Below are 17734 nucleotides of genomic sequence, written 5' to 3' on the forward strand. Positions count from 1 at the left end.
TGATGCAGTCTCCGAATTGGACGAAATTTACTCATTGTATGTATTTGCTAAAACTATAAATCACTTTGTGATCACCGGCGATATTATTTTGGCCATTCATGACTGTTTAGGGGCTCAAAATGTCGTTTTTCGGTTTTAGGTTGGCGCGCAAACTTTTCAGATGGAATGATGTAGTCTCGAAATTAGAAGGAATTCGCACATTGTATGTACATGATAAAACTATAAATCACTTCTTTATCACCGGCGATGTTATTTCGGCCGTTCGGGACTGTGTAGGGGCTTAAAATGTCGTTTATCGATTTTTGGTTGACACGCAAACTTTTTCGGTGGAATGATGCAGTCTCGGTACTGGACCCAATTCGCACATTGTACGCATATGCTAAATCTCTAAATCACATCGTGATCGCCGACATTGTTACTTCGACCATTCGGGACCGTGTAGGGCTAAAAATGTCGTTTTTCGGTTTTTGGCTGACGCGCAACCTTTTCGTGTGGATTGATGCAGTCTACGTACTGGACAAAATTCGCACATTGTATGATTATGCTAAAACTATAAATCACATCGTGATCGCCGACACTATTATTTCGTCCATTCGGGACTGTTTAAGGGCTCAAAATGTCGTTTTTCAGTTTTAGCTTGCGCGTGAACTTTTCGGGTGGAATGATGCAGTCTCCAAATTTGACGAAATTCGTACATTGTATATATATGGTAAAACTATAATTCGCTTCGTGATCACCAACGATGTTAATTCGGCTATTCGAGATTGTTTTGGGGCTCAAAATGTTGTTTTTTAGTTTTGAGCTGGCGCGCGAACTTTTGGGTGGAATGATGCAGTCACCGAATTGGATGAAATTCACATTGTATGTGTATGCTAAAAATATAAATCACTTTTTGATCATCGACAATGTTATTTCGGCCATTCGAGATTGTTTAGGGGCTCAAAATGTCGTTTTTTGATTTTGGGTTGGCGCGCGAACTTTTCAGATGGAATGATGAAGTCTCCAAATTGGACGAAATTCGTATATTATATGTATATGCTAAAACTATATATCACTTTGTGATCATCGACGATGTTATTTCGACCATTCGGGACCGTGTGGGGGCTCAAAATGTCGTTTTTCGGTTTTTGGCTCACGCACGAACTTTTCAGGTGGAATGATGCAGTCTCCGTATTGGACGCAATTCAAGAATTATACGTATATGCTAATACTCTAAATCACTTCGTGATCACCGACAATATTATTTCTGCTATTCGGGACTGTGTAGGGCTAAAAATGTTGTTTTTCAGTTTTTGGCAGACACGTATACTTTTCGGGTGGAATGATGCAGTCTCCGTACCGGACGCAATTCACACATTGTATGTATATGCTAAAACTATAAATCACTATGGGATTAATAACGATGTTATTTCGGCAATTCGGGACTGTTTAGGGGCTCAAAATGTCGCTTTTCAATTTTGGGCTGGCGTACAAACTTTTGGGCGGAATGATATAGTCTCCAAATTGTACGAAATTCACACATTGTATGTATTTGCTAAAACTATAAATCACTTTATGATCACTGACGATGTTATTTCGGCCATTCGGGACTGTTTAGGGGCTCAAAATGTCATTTTTTGGTTTTAGGCTGGCCCGCGAACTTTTCAGATGGAATCATGCAGTCTCCGAATTGTACGAAATTCGCACATTGTATGTATATGACAAAACAATAAATGACTTCTTGATCACCGACAATGTTATTTCGGCCATTCGGGACTGTGTAAGAGCTCAAAATCTTGTTATTCGGTTTTTGGCTGACGCGCGAACTTTTCGGGTGGAATGATGCAGGCTTTGTATTGGATGCAATTCACACATTGTACGCATATGCTAAGACTCTAAATCACATCGTGATCACCGTTCGGGACTGTGTAGGGCTTAAAATGTCGTTTTTCGGTTTTTGGCTAACACGCGAACTTATCGTGTGAATTGATGCAGTCTCCGTACTGGACGCATTTCGCACATTGTATGTATATGCTAAATCTATAAATCACATCGTGATCACCGAAACTGTTATTTCGGCTATTCAGGACTGTTTAGGGGATTAAAATGTCGTTTTTTCGGTTTTGAGTCGGCACATGAACTTTTCGGATGGAATGATGTAGTCTCCAAATTGTAAGAAATTCGAATATTGTATGTATATGCTAAAAATATAAATCACTTCTTGATCATCGACGATGTTATTCTGACTATTCGGGACAGTGTAGTGGCTCAAAATGTCGTTTTTCAGTTTTTGGCTGACACGCGAACTTTTCGGGTGGAATGATGCAGCCTCCATATTGAATGAAATTCGGATATTGTAAGTATATTCTACAACTCTAAATCACATCGTGATCACCGACATTGTTATTCCGGCCATTATGGACTGTGCCGGGCTAAAAATGTCGTTTTTCCGTTTTTGGATGACGTGCGCGAACTTTTCGGGTGGAATGATGAAGTCTCTGTACCAGACGCAATTCACACATTGTATGTATATGTTAAAACTATAAATCACTTTGTGATCAACGATGATGTTATTTCGGCCATTCAGGACTTTTTAGGGGCTCAAAATGTCGTTTTTCAGTTTTAGGCTGGCACACAAACTTTTAGGTGGAAGGATACAGTCTCCGAATTGGATGAAATTCGCACATTGTATGTATTTGCAAAAACTATAAATCACTTTGTGATCACCGACGATGTCATTTCGGCCATTCGGGACTGTTTAGGGGCTGAAAATGTCGTTTTTTCGGTTTTATGCTGACGCACGAACTTTTCAAATGGAATGATGCTGTCTCCAAATTGGACGAAATTCGCACATTGTATATATATGCTAAAACTATAAATCACTTCTTGATCACCGACGATGTTATTTCGGCTATTCGGGACTGTGTAGGGTTAAAAATGTCGTTTTTCATGATTTGACTGACGCGCGAACTTTTCGTGTGATTTGATGCAATCTATATACTGGATGCAATTCACACATTGGATGTATATGCTAAAACAATAAATCACATCGTGGTCACCGACACTGTTATTTCGGCCATTCGGGATTGTTTAGCGGCTCAAAGTGTCATTTTTTTGTTTTTGCGGGCACACGAACTTTTCAAGTGGAATGATGCAGTCTCCAAATTTGACGAAATTCACACATTGTATATATATGCCAAAACTATAAATCACTTTGTGATCACCGACGATGTTATTTCGGCTATTCGGGACTGTTTAGTGCTCAAAATGCCGTTTTTCAGTTTTTAGTTGGCGCACAAACTTTCGGGTGGAATGATGCATTCTATGAATTGGACGAAATTCGAATTGTATGTATATGCTAAAACAATAAGTCACTTTGTGATCACCGACGATGTTATTTTGGCTATTCAGGACAGTTTAGGGGCTTAAAATGTCGTTTTTCGTTTTTGGTCTCGCACACGAACTTTTTAGATGGAATGATGCGGTCTCCAAGTTGGATGAAATTCGCATGTTGTATGTATATGCTAAAACAATAAATCACTTCTTGATCACCGACGATGTTATTTCGGTCATTCGGGACTGTGTAGGGGCTCAGAATGTCGTTTTTTGGCTTTTGGCTGACGCACGAACTTTTCGGTTGGATTGATGCGGTCTCCATATTGGACGCAATTCGTATATTATACACATATGCACAAACTCTAAATCACATCGTGATCACCGACACTGTTATTTCGGCCATGCGGGACTGTGCAGGGCTAACAATGTCATTTTTTGGTTTTTGGCTGACGTGCGAACTTTTCGTGTGGATTGATGTAGTCTTCGTACTGGATGCAATTCGCACATTGTATATATATGCTAAAACTATAAATCACATGTGATCACCGACACTGTTATTTCGGCCATTCAGGACTGTTTCTGAAGTCTAACCCCGACGACAACAAGCCTATGGGTAACAACGAATCCATGTTATGTGAGAAGTGTAAGAAGAAGAAATTTGGGAGATGTGATGGAAAAATGACATGCTAAAATATGCAAGGACTGGTTCGAAAGATTGTATGTTTAGTGTCAATAAATGTTACAAATATGGAGGTAGTGGGCATATTACAAAGTACTGCCCAAAGAGAAAGGAAGATACAAAATTGAATGTGTTGCCAAAGCCAAAGCGCGAGAGCATTTTAGATAACACTGGAAGTAACAGAAGATGAAGCAAATCAAGAGAAGGAAGTTGCTTATCCCGAGTTCGAGATATGAAGTGGTCATATAGATAGTATTAAGTTATGTAGCCTAATGTACGAGCCATGAAGTATGGTGAACTTGAATAGTATTGTAATCGTTTTCAAGAAGTTATATAACCCCTAATTATGTTATATTATTCAATGTGTTAAAGTTGCTATGTGATTTTCTTGTATGGTGGCTTGAGGGGTGCAAGGGGATGAGTATGGGTAGGTATGAAAGGTAATAGAGGCCTATACTACCCGAAGCATAGGACTCGCACTTGGATCAAGAAAAGTCAAAAGGCTACTAAGGCACTAGTAGTTGAGTTTGTTTTGTCCATTTTCGTCGTTCCCTTTGTTTCAGTGATGACTATGAAGATGATTTTCCTTCCAACCCTAGTGGTCATCACAAATTGAGTCTGATTAGGATAAATCTGCGAAGTAACAACCATGATTCGATGTAGTATCCGACTTTAGACAAAAGATGGAAGGAAAAGATAATCGATGCGAACGAAGTATTACAGTCGTCGTTAACGCTAAGCAACCAGTAACTAGAAATGCTACATGCTATGATATTGTGGTACCACATTTGAACATGAAGGAATGGTCTTTCGTGCTAGATTTTGACTCATAGAGACATAATTCTAGCCATTACATTATGCGATGGAAGGTTATTAGAGTGTGACCCTTCTGTCTGTTATAGTAGCCAAAACAAAGACCTTATCATGGTTGAGTCTTTTTGAAAAGGAGCATGAGTCTCCGATAAAAGTCGAGTTTATAGCTCAAAGTTAGGACTGCAGGTCCAATAGAGAATGCAAGGTTGAGCACCTCCAACAATTAAGAATTCTAAGATCTTGATGAGGAAGGCATAAAAGTTACAATTATAGCTTAGGATGGAAAAGTGACTTATGGGATCATTATCCAACCATGTTTTGCGGATGATTCTGCGATTTAATCATCCTAAGTTGGAGATAACTATAACACCCACAAATTCGGGCTATACATTTAAGATATAGTAGATAATCTTAGCTAAATATTTAGTGGTCGTAATGACTATTTCGTGGATATAAGGAGAACTTTAATCCAACTTCGTAAGAAGAAGTTGTGTTTTTTCAAAGTTTTGCGATCAAATTAACACAATTATGGATGTCATAACAAGTGAATTAGAGATAGGTTGCTTCTAAGCCTAATTAATCTCAACGAAAGTCGTAGTAATCATACAATCAAACTTGTGCATATAAAGAAATTCCAAATCTGACTTCATATGAGGAAGTTATGGTTTTTCAAAGTTTCAGCGTAGTAGTGTGGGCATTGAAATCAAAATTAAAATCGGTTGAGTGTTATCCAAAACAATGTAAATTAGAGTTGAAGATCTCGTAAATACGAACCCGTCGATATAAAGACAGTCGAGAACGGAGTTAATATGAAAAAGTTAAGAATTTTACATGGTCATTTATAATGTAATCTTCATAGACTTTTAAATTTAAAATCGGATGAGAATTAGCCGATAGAGTCTAAATAAAAGTTGTAGTTCTCGGAAATACCTACGAGTGGATATAAAGAACGTCGAAAACGAAGCTTGTATGAGTGAGATATGAATTTTTGAAGTTTGGACCCGTACCTACCCCCTTGTGATGCGACCCTCTAAAAATGTGACACATGTCAGGTTTCCATGGAAGGAACCTCCACCTACCCAGTTCACGGCGCACCTAGTAGGTTGCGCGACGCACCTCCCTGGAAAAATCTCTTTAAATACCCCCACAATCCCTCATTCTTCCTCACACAACTTTAGAATCATTCCTCTGAAATATTTAATCGTTATCCCAAAATTTCTTTAGGTTTTAGGGTATTTATCTAGGCTCTGGAAGATCAGAGAGTCTGACAAATAGAAGCGTGGGGGTCGGTTTCTGCCTGCGAACTTTTCTGACTTTCTGTCAGGAAACTCTGTAAGTTAAGTTGTATGTATTATACTTTAAGAGTTGTTATTATGAACCTATAAATAATATTTGTCAGTGATTCCAAGTCATATACTAACTGATCTACTTACGGGAATGATATCTAGGCTAGATTTAGTGAGATGTTTAAAGTGAGATTTCCAAACAATATACCTCGTATACCAAACAGACCCTACCTTCGATATGATCTTACTTGGTTATTCCTTATTTGATAAATCTTGATGTAGACATTAGGATTAATGAGGAATCTAGACTATCAATTATCACGATGAAGATAAGACTAAGACTTAGTGATGTGCATACCTAGCTCATATCAAAGGAAAAGCTAAGGTGTTAGGTGAAGCGTTGCCCAAATTATAAGTCATCCACTTTAACAAGTGAGTGCATAGTTACTTTCATCTTACACATAGATATGAAGTATTTAGATAATTAATTGTTGTATGTGCTTATTATTTGTGCCTAAGATGTTCTGTAAAACAATATGAGATGATTTTTATTTAACCATATATGCATTTTCATACTTATAATATATTGGGTAGAGATGGGTGATGAAAGATGAAAAATGATGAAGAGAGGCCATGATTTTACTAGCGATGTTGCGATGTAGTCATCTAACATAGTATACATGACGACCACGAACTATTCTAGACAGTCCAGTGGAACACTGGTAGGTTCACAACTTGTAGGTGATGAACTATGTGTTCATGTGATGTACTCTATTCCTTACTGATATGTATTGCAGAGGAATCCCTGAAGCAGTACTGTCTACTCGATGTTTGCGATGATCCTAGGATAGGTCCTTGGAGATTAATATATAAGAAAACGAGGATGGGTAATCGAATTAATTATTTGATGTGAATTATGTAATTAAAAAAATTAATTATATTATTATAGGTTGAAAACCCTATGTACTCACCATACCTCCCAGCCTGACTCGCTCAATTTCTTTGCATCACAGGTAGTGGTACAAAGGTATATGGATAATGATGTTTGGATCTGATGAGAGATTCGAGGAGATGTATGTCATTAGTATAATAAGATGTTGTATGGTCTATTAAGACAAAGTTATGCTTATATTTTGTTTCAGTTATGACATCCTAAGTTTTTAATAAAAATCATTCCTAAGGACTATTTATAAAGATTTGTGTTTAAAATTCAACTTCAACAAAGATCAAAGCATCCTTTCTTCCGGGTTCTTTCCAAGCCTAAAGTCAATACAACTTTAAGGCCAAATATCGAAAGCTACTATAATAATAATAATAATAATAATAATAATAATAATAATAATAATAATGTTACCAAAATTGTTTGAAGATTTTTGAACCAAGGGTGTTTGATGATTTTAGGATCCCTTTGAGTATTCGTCCTAATCGTGTTCAGCCTAACTAGATCATCTGGATGTATTAGATAATATTATATTATTATTTGATATTATCATAATATTGTATCTATGTTTGATACATCTATCGAATTTATGTTTAATATAACTTTCATATTTTTAGTATTAATATTAGCATGAAAATCTGCAATATAGTCTATAAATATTTTCTACAATATAGTCTATAAATATTTTTGAGATTAACGACGATGACAGGTAATATTTCTTAGATCTTAATAGCAACAATGTTTTTCCCAAGACAAAAGACTTGTCAAATGTCATTTTATTTTGTCCTAGATTTTCATTGCCTAACCCAAGAATCTAACAACACAAATATATCAATTAATTTATAAGTAAAGGAAATGAAAAAGGGGGAAATGAAATCATAAACAAATACAAAGAAAGTAAAAGTTTCCTTCAAATGCAAGAAGGGAATATCTGTCACATTGTTCCTACTTCCTACATCATTGTACAAGACTTTTTTTTCTAAAGAAAAATATTCAAAACTTATATATATATATATATATATATATATATATATATATATATATATATATATATATATATATATATATATATATATATATATACATAATTTTGGAAAAATTATGTATATATTGGAATAGTAGGAGGCAAAATGTATTTCCAGAACAGAAATAACAAAATCCAAAATGGTTACTGCTATACTAAGTTATACATAAAGCAACAAAAATTGTACATAGCAATGAATTTAGTCTTTTCCGCCATTCCTGACTAGCAAGAAATACCCCAAAACAGCACAAACAGCAGCAACCAAATTCCCTTCTTTGATCAATATCTTACCCACCGTCCGAGTAATCTCCGCCGTCAATTTCTTCCCTTCGACCACCAGCGATTTCCTCGGCTTCCCAAAAAAAGTCAACAAAACCAACACAGATATCCAAGTGACGACGGTGGCCGGAATCGCCACGGCTAAAGCGGCCGCCATCGAAAGAAGGCCGAAAATCACACCCAAAGCCACCGAAGCGTAGATCGCCGGCCACCCAGTTGAAGACGAAGGAGAGGTGGTAACGGCGGCGTCGTACCATGATAGAACTGATTGTAGGAGGTTCCATGATGATGACAAGAGGATTGTGTAGACAAATAAGAAGAGGAGAACCCATGTCCGGCGTTTGCTCATGAGCTTCAAGATAATCAAATACGTCGGGGAGGCAGTAGACGTCGGCGTTTGGTCCTGCTCTTGTCTATTACTGTTAACGGCCATTGGATCCGGGGCTGTATTATCTGTGTAGATTCAGTTAATGACTGCGTGAGTGGGTGGAATTAGGTTGAAATTGAATGATATGGTAAAGAAGGAGGATGAGATATGGCTCACACGCTTCAAGGACCACCACCACACTTATGTGAACATCTCTAGGAACCTTGTCTTGTAATGATTTATTGAATTATAAAGATTTAGTAAAGTAACCGATGTTTATAAAACAATTTGTTTTCTGCCTAAATTAACCTTTTGTGATTTCATATTGTTTTTAAAAGACAAAATTAAATAATCGGCTATATTGATGGAAATGGGGCGGGATTGATGGAAATGGGGCGGGGATGAGGCGGAGTTAACCATTCATTTCTCCATCTCGACTACCTAACCTCATCCTCATCCCGACGAATACAGGGAATCAAATCCCAGTCTCTTTAGACTTTTAGTTTTTATTCCGTTCATTCTCGGCTCATCCCTAATGTATTAAAATAACAATTTCAAGTTATGTAAAAAAATAATTCAAGTTTAATAAGCGTTCAAAATCAGATTATGTTTACATCAATTATAAAGTTTAAAAAGCATTGAAACGAGAAGCGACGATTTCATATACAGACTATTGAACAAAATGACGACTGATGAACTCTTGGAATTGGAAACGTAATTTGGTATACGGACTTTGTCGTTGATGGTCTAATACATCTTAATTCATGCTTAGTAGACTATATATATATATATATATATATATATATATATATATATATATATATATATATATATATATATATATATATATATATTATTAAACATATTACATATTTCTTGAAATTTAAGAGGTACAATACCTACTGCCCATGTACAACTAATTATCCAATATTCGTTTACATAATTAATTTGGAATTAAACAATATTTTTTATTCCTAAAACTGTAACACCGTAAAAATTAGAACAATTTTTCACTTTGAAAAACACATTTTTAAATAAAACCATTCATTAATAAAATGTCATAACATCATGTTTTTAATTCACAAATGTCTCCCAAGATCAAAATACATCCAATCCCATATGTGTCTACGAATCAAGTCGACGCCTTCCCGCGGTCATCACTGGTACCTGAAACACATAACACTGTAAGCATAAGCTTAGTGAGTTCCCCAAATACCACACTAATCACATAATAGCCACTTGAGGATGTAACTCTGTTGACCCTCTGGTCAATGTGTCTCAGTGGGGCCCTCCAGCCCTAACTCTCTGTGGGCCCTCTAGCCCTAACTCTAGGGACCCGAAAGTCCCAACTCTGTAACTCTGAATCATGCATATCACATATCACAACACATAATAACATGCAATCACACTGGCATATAACTCTATAATACTCTGTCTTTGAACTCTATTACTACACTAGGTAAAGTATAGTGAGAAGACTCACCTCGGGTATCTCAGTAAATCTCTGACTCGGTAAACGCTTGCCTAGCCTCCGCCTAATCATATGAAAATAACACTCTATTTAATATTACTCTCAAGACTAGACTATGATCTCTTATGACACTCTCAGAAGGGTAAAAGACCATTTTACCCCTCTCATAGCTCAAAGGCCCCACAATAGACCATACCCTAAAAGTCAACCGAAAGTCAACTCTTCGGGTTACGCTGCGCGTACCAGATGTGTACGCTGGGTGTACCCGGCTGCATCATAGAATCGGGGAGCGCCACCCAGTACGCGGCGCGTACTAGGGATTACGCCCGGCGTACTCCCCTGCTTCAGCCCTTTTGCTCTTGAGGTCTTAAACAGTTAAGACCTACGTCCATATTTTAGATCTGACCCCTTCTAAGCCCCTTAATCCATAAAGTTGATGACTTTGCATGGCTGAACAAGTCACTGACTCCCAAAATGATCCAACCTTCAACTCTAGAAGGCTTAAAACACATGCATGACTCCAAGGTAACATCCAAGATGGGAACTTTATGGCTCTACATCACTAATAACACTGAAATGGGACAGATCTCGGACCATGGAGCACTTTACACTCATAAAGTCTCCACCTTTGGGGTTTTTAGCCCTAAAAAGGACACATACAACAACAACCAAAAGAAGTGGAAAGTTTTGAACTTTATACCTCCAAGAGTAGCTCTTTCCTCTGTAGATCCCAGATCCAAAATGGCACTTCAAGCTTTAGCCTCCAAGATCTCCTTTCCTCCTTCTTCTCCAAGTCACTAAAGCACCAACAAGCTCAAATCAACACTCTCTCACTCTAAGAACGATGGGGCTCTCTTTTAGGGTTTCACTCACTGATATGGAGGCTAAGGAATGAGCCATAACACCCTTTAAATAGTGCACAAGGAGGATTAGGGTTTTTGCACCTGGGCCGGGTACGCCCAGCGTAACTCTAGGTACGCCCAGCGTACCTTGGCGACTCCGCGTCCAATTTAATCGCGTGAGTACGCGCAGCGTACCCCTCTGGTACGCCCAGCATACTCACTTGCTACACATCCTCCACTCAAGGACTAAATATGACAATTCAATAAAGAACAAGGATGAAAGAAATGCACCTGAATCTCGGGGTGTTACAATTCTCCCCCACTAGAACTAGACTTCGCCCTCGAAGTCTCATTCCTCGAACAACTCTGGATGCTGCCCACGCATCTCCGACTCTGACTCCCAAGTCATCTCGGACCCCTTCCGATGTTGCCACTGAACCAAAACCAAAGGTACCTCCTTGTTCCTCAAAACTTTGATCTTCCGATCTCTGATTGCCACCGGTCTCTCAGCATAATTCAGGCTCGCATCCACCTGAATATCCTCCAATGATACGACTGCCGACTCATCGGCTATACACTTTCGCAACTACGACACGTGGAAAGTGTCATGGATCTGACCTAACTCTGCAGGTAGTTCCAACCGGTAGCCTACCCTGCCTACCCTTACAACCACCCGAAAAGGACCAATATAACGGGACCCCATAACTCTTCTGACGACTCTGAATCGGATCACTCATTTCCAAGGAGAGGCCTTCAGGAGAACAAAGTCGCCGACCTGGAACTCGAGCTCGGACCGGCGCCTGTCCGCATAACTCTTCTAACGACTCTGAGCGGTCAATAACCTCTGTCTGACCTATTGTATCTGCTCAGTCGTCTGCAGCACAATCTCCGTACTGCCCATAACACGCTGCCCGACCTCTCCCCAGCAAATGGGGGTCCGACACCTCCTCCCATACAACAGCTCAAAGGGTGGCATACCAATGCTCGAATGATGGCTGTTGTTGTAGGAAAACTCTGCCAAGGGAAAATACATGTTCCAACTCCCCCCAAAATCCAACACACATGCCCGGAGCATGTCCTCGAGCGTCTGAATCATCCGCTCACTCTGTCCGTCAGTCTGGGGGTGATATGCGGTACTAAAATGCAGCCTAGTACCCAACTCCTCGTGAAACTTCTTCCAGAATCTGGAAGTGAAACGCACATCTCGGTCTGAGACAATCGAGATCGACACTCCATGTCGTGATACCACTTCCCTCACGTACATCTCTGCTAACTTTTCTGCGGAAGAGCTCTCACTGATAGCAAGGAAGTAGGCACTCTTTGTCAACCTGTCCACAATCACCCAAATTGCATCGACTCCCCTAGTAGTCCTTGGCAATTTGGTGATAAAATCCATGGTAATCTGTTCCCACTTCCATTCGGGAACCTCCAACGGCTGCAACTTACCATGCGGTCTCTGGTGCTCGGCCTTAACCCTACGGCATGTTAAGCACCTCTCAACAAACCACGCAACATCCCTCTTCATACAGGGCCACCGATACTCTCTCCTCAAGTCTAAATACATCTTAGTGGCCCCAGGATGGATCGAGAATTTCGACCGATGAGCCTCTTCCATCAAAATGGTACGGATCCCTCCCACAAACGGTACCCAGATACGCCCCTGAAATGTCACAAGCCCCCGACCATCGGTAACGAACTCCGATACCAACCCAACAACTCGCTCTTTCTTCTGCATCTTAGGCTGCACAGCCTCAGCCTGTACCCCACGAATGGCGTCCAACACTGGAGCTATCACGTCAATCTCAAACATACATCTCGCAACGGGGTGCTCTCCGCCCTGTGGCTCAGTGCATCGGCTACAACATTAGCCTTGCCCAGGTGGTACAGGATCTCACAGTCATAATCCTTGACCACGTCCAACCATATCCTATGTCGCATGTTTAGGTTGGGTTGATCCATCAAATACTTCAGGCTCTTGTGGTCCGTGTATATCGTGCACCGAACCCCGTACAGATAGTGACGCAAAATCTTGAGGGCGAACACCACCGCCCCCAACTCAAGATCGTGGGTGGGATACCTCGACTCATGAGGCTTCAGCTGCCTTGATGTGTATGCTATCACATGCCCTCTCTGCATCAGCACTGCTCCCAATCCCAAGATCGATGCATCACAATACACCACAAAGTCCTTCATCCCCTCTGGAAGGGCTAACACTGGGGCTTCACATAGCCTCTGGCGAAGCGTCTCAAAGGAGGTCTGCTGCTCTGGTCCCCATGAAAAGCGACACCCTTCCGGGTTAACCTGGTGAGTGGCACGACGATCTTGGAGAAATCCCTGATAAATCTCTGATAATAGCCTGCCAACCCCAAGAAACTTCTTATCTCTGACGGTGTCCTCGGCACCTCCCAACTCATCACTGCCTCCACTTTGGCCGGGTCGACCAAAATCCCCTTCTGGTTAACGAGGTGCCCTAGGAACTGGACCTCTCGCAACCAGAAATCACACTTGGAGAATTTAGCGTAAAGCCTCTCCGATCTCAGAACTCCGAGGATCTCCCTCAAATGCTCCTCATGCTGCTCTCTGGATCTTGAATACACCAAAATATCATCGATGAACACAATCACCGACCGATCCAACATCGGCCTGCACACTTTGTTCATGAGATCCATGAACACTGCCAGGGCATTGGTGAGTCCGAAAGGCATCACCACAAACTCATAATGCCCAGAACGAGTCTTGAACGCTGTCTTCTGGATATCCTCATCTTGCACCCTTACCTGATGATACCCCGACCTCAAATCGATCTTGGAGAACCAAGATGCTCCCTGCAACTGATCGAACAAATCATCGATCCTCGGCAACGGGTAACGGTTCTTGATCGTCAGCTTGTTCAACTCCCGGTAATCAATGCACATCTGGTGTGAACCATCCTTCTTCTTGACAAAAAGGATAGGCGCTCCCCACGGTGAGCTGCTCGGCCGAATAAATACCTTTCCCAACAAATCCTGAAGCTATGAAGATAACTCTTGCATCTCTGGAGGTGCAAGGCGATAGGGCACCTTGGCAACAGGCGCGGCCCCCATAACCAAATTGATACTAAACTCCACTTGCCTCATGGGAGGCACACCCGGCAGCTCCTCTGGAAATACATCCGGGAACTCACGCACCATGGAACCTCCTCAACTGACCTCGGCCTCTCTGAATCAACCCGCGTATCCATCACATACGCCACAAAGCCCTTACATCCCTGCTGTAGACACTGCCTCACTCTAGCGGCCGAACAAAACGCTGACCCAGAACGTGTACCCTCGCTGTATACCGTAAGAACTCCCCCACTAGGGTCTCGTATGGTCACTAGCTGTCGCTCGCAGTCGATAACCGTGCCGAATCTGCTCAACCAGTCCATGCCCACAATGACACAAACATCACCCATCGCAATAGGAACCAAATCAATCGGGAACTCAACACCGAAAATCTCGAATATGCACCCACGGATCACCTCCGTGGCATATATCACCCTCTCGTCAGCTATGGAAACTCTCAGAGGCCGACTCAACGCCTCCCGACTAACACTGATATGCTGACTAAAAGCCAAAGATACAAAAGACCGACTCGCACCTGAGTCAAATAACACCAAGACAGGTACAGAATTCACAAGAAAAGTACCTACGCATAACATAATATAAGCATAATATCTCAACATCAAAATAAATACACGAAAGAATACATACCAGCCACGACATCGGGCGCTGCGCGGACCTCTTCCGCGATCAACTAAAAGGCTCTCCCTCGTGCCCTCGGCGCCTCGGCCTTCACTGGCCGACTCTTGGTAGCTCTGATGGCGGCAGGGGCAGATTCCTGAGGTGCTCCCTATGCTGATCCCCGCAACTGCGGACACTTTGCCTTCCGGTGTCCGGTCTGGTTGCATTGAAAACATACTGCAAACCCCTTGGGGCAGTCCTTGGCCATATGCCCCTCCTTGCCACATTTATAGCAAGACCCTGCTCTGCACACACCGTCGTGGCTCTTGCCGCACTTGCCACAAGTGCGGCCCCTCTGGCTCCCTGATCTCGAATCGGCGGGCTTGGCCTGCTTGGCTACCGGCTGAGACTACACCGGTCGCTGATCCCTCCCCTGAGACTTAGCCTCCTCCCTAGCCCGAGTCTCCAGCTCTATCTCCCTCTTCCGGGCATTTTCTTGAATCTCGGCAAACGTCCGGTACGTCGAGTTCGCCACGAACTCACGTATGTCCCTCCTCAGAATGCTGAAATATTGACTAATGCATGCCTGCTCGGAGGACACGTGCTCTGGGCAGAACATCGCCTGCTCATGAAACATCCTCGTAATCACCGTAATAGACTTAGTACCCTGCTTGAGGGTCAGAAACTCCTTAGCCAAATGCTCCCTCTCCACCTGGGGAACGTACTCATCTCAGAACATAGCAGTGAACCTCTCCCAGGTCACTGCTGCAAGCTCAGCAGGCGTATAATGCGCCGTCACAAATTTCCACCAGTCCTTCGCTCCCAAGCGAAGCTGGTTCAACGCGAACCGGACTCTCAAATGCTCAGGAGATGAGCAAGTAAAGAAACACCCCTCTATGTCTGAAATCCATCTCATCTCCGCAATCGGGTCCTGGGTCCCGTCAAACTCCGGTGGTTTTGTGTTGATGAACTCTCGGAAACAACGCATCACCACCCTGCGACCTTGTAGCAGCTATAGCTGCAGTGGCTGCAACAACAGCAGCCTCAAAAAGAGCAGCGTACTTCTCATCAAATGTATCTATCAACGTGGTCTTGATAGACCCGAACATCTCTGGTATCTCTGCCCTGATGGCCGCAGACACCTCCTCCTGGATGATCCTACAGATCTCCTCATCCCTCCTATCACTGGTCCCTGGCGTGTGGCGAGTCCCAACCATGATCTCTCTCTCTGAAATACAATACAAGAATAATATTAGGGACTCGCTCGAGTATGCTCACACTCGAGTACTCCATCCTACTTGTTCCTTGGTACTCTAAGGATTTTTACTTGGACTGTGCACTGACTCGGTGTCTTCAGTAGTACGGGCCCAATACTACCGTCCACACCGCATCAGCATCCACCCCAAGTCCTCCTCCCAGAGTCCCAAGTCCCAAGCACTCTACTCTCTCTAATCATATGATACTCGCAAACAGATCTCTCACAATCTCCTCGCTGCTACCTAACCACTCTGAAATATTCATAGCAGCAAGACTCCTAGACTCAGGCATCACATATCAGGCCACTCTAGTCCTAATAAGAATACCTAGTCTACTCTAGTATGCATATCATAGCTCATCAAATAACATATCACATCATATCTCATAACACTTATAATAATGGTATTTTGGGAAATCACTGTTCGGGTGCTGGCTGTTCGTACACACGACTCTGCTCTGTTTGTCTCGCAAGTTCTTCTTTTGAAAACTTGTTTTATTGTAAAAATTTTCTCAAATCCTCGGTTTGAGTTCAGATACGCCCGAAGGTGCACCCGAATCCCTCAAACCTAGGCTCTGATACCAACTTGTTACACCGTAAAAATTAAAACAATTTTTCACTTTGGAAAACACATTTTTAAATAAAACCATTCATTCATAAAATGTCATAACATCATCTTTTTAATTCACAAATGTCTCCCAAGATCAAAATACATCCAATCCCATATGTGTGTACGAATCAAGCCGGCGCCTTCCCGCGGTCATCACTGGTACCTGAAACACATAACACTTAACACTGTAAGCATAAGCTTAGTGAGTTCCCCAAAATACCACACTAATCACATAATAGCCACTTGAGGCTGTAACTCTGTTGACCCTCTGGTCAATGTGTCTCAGTGGGGCCCTCCAGCCCTAACTCTGTTGGATTAGTGTCTAAGTCCATAACTATTTTGGTATGTACTTGACCCGATGGTGCATGGTCCTTTTGGGTTGCCTTCACCAAAGCAACTTGATAGGATGAATTATGGAGAGAAAGGATTAAATATTATTTATTAATATATTATGGGAATAATATATTAAAGGAGAAATCATATTGTTTAATTAATATTAGTCAATAATTAATTGGTAATTAGTTTTGTGACTAAAAGAGATTAATTAAACTTAAGGGACTGAAATTGTAATTATAAGATAATTGCAATTTGGGCCATGGATTGCCTTATATTATAAGGTGGACGAATTCTAATGGGGAAGCCCATATGAAATCGTCCAAGGCCTTAAGTAAAAGGCTCCATGGGTTGCTTAGGGCTTAAGCAACCAAATTAGGGTTTCCTTGTTACATAACCCTAATTGCCTCACTATATATAGATCCCTTATGGACCAAAAACGTGGCTAAGCTTCTTGCTAGGGTTTCACACGGTTTTGGCAGCCTCCATCCTCTCTCCTCTTCATCCTCTTGCTTATGGTGTTTGTAAACCATTAGAGGAGTGACACTTGTGACTCTAAGCCTTCCAAAGTCAATTCAAGGAGGAATTGGGATTGTTATTGCTACATAACAATCAAGGTAACATTATAAACCTATTATCATATTAATATGATTATATGAATGCTAGAATTAGGATTTATAGTCTTGGATAACTTGCATGTACAATAGAGAAACCTAGATCCAAGCATTAGGGTTTATATGAGCACATAGGATGTCTTATGACCAAAAACCCATCAGTGGTATCAGAGACTAGATTGGTTTCTATTGCATTGATGCTTTG

The 17734-nt window shown here is 41.4% G+C and overlaps 1 protein-coding gene across 1 annotated transcript; it reads right to left on the reverse strand.

The window, feature by feature from the left end:
- Positions 1-8141: 8141 nt before the first annotated feature.
- LOC111899900 (uncharacterized) lies at positions 8142-9010 on the reverse strand. The gene has a single exon (XM_023895801.3). The coding sequence runs from the start codon at positions 8767-8769 to the stop codon at positions 8257-8259; it is 513 nt and encodes a 170-aa protein (XP_023751569.1). The 5' UTR covers positions 8770-9010; the 3' UTR covers positions 8142-8256.
- Between the last annotated feature and the right edge of the window lie 8724 nt (positions 9011-17734).

The sequence above is a fragment of the Lactuca sativa genome, chromosome 4 (genome assembly GCF_002870075.4).
Source record: "Lactuca sativa cultivar Salinas chromosome 4, Lsat_Salinas_v11, whole genome shotgun sequence".
In the NCBI taxonomy this organism is placed as follows: domain Eukaryota; kingdom Viridiplantae; phylum Streptophyta; class Magnoliopsida; order Asterales; family Asteraceae; genus Lactuca; species Lactuca sativa.

Excerpts from the sequence above, each read along its gene's own strand:
- LOC111899900 (XM_023895801.3), bottom strand. The coding sequence starts at position 8,769 with ATGGCCGTTAACAGTAATAGACAAGAGCAGGACCAAACGCCGACGTCT.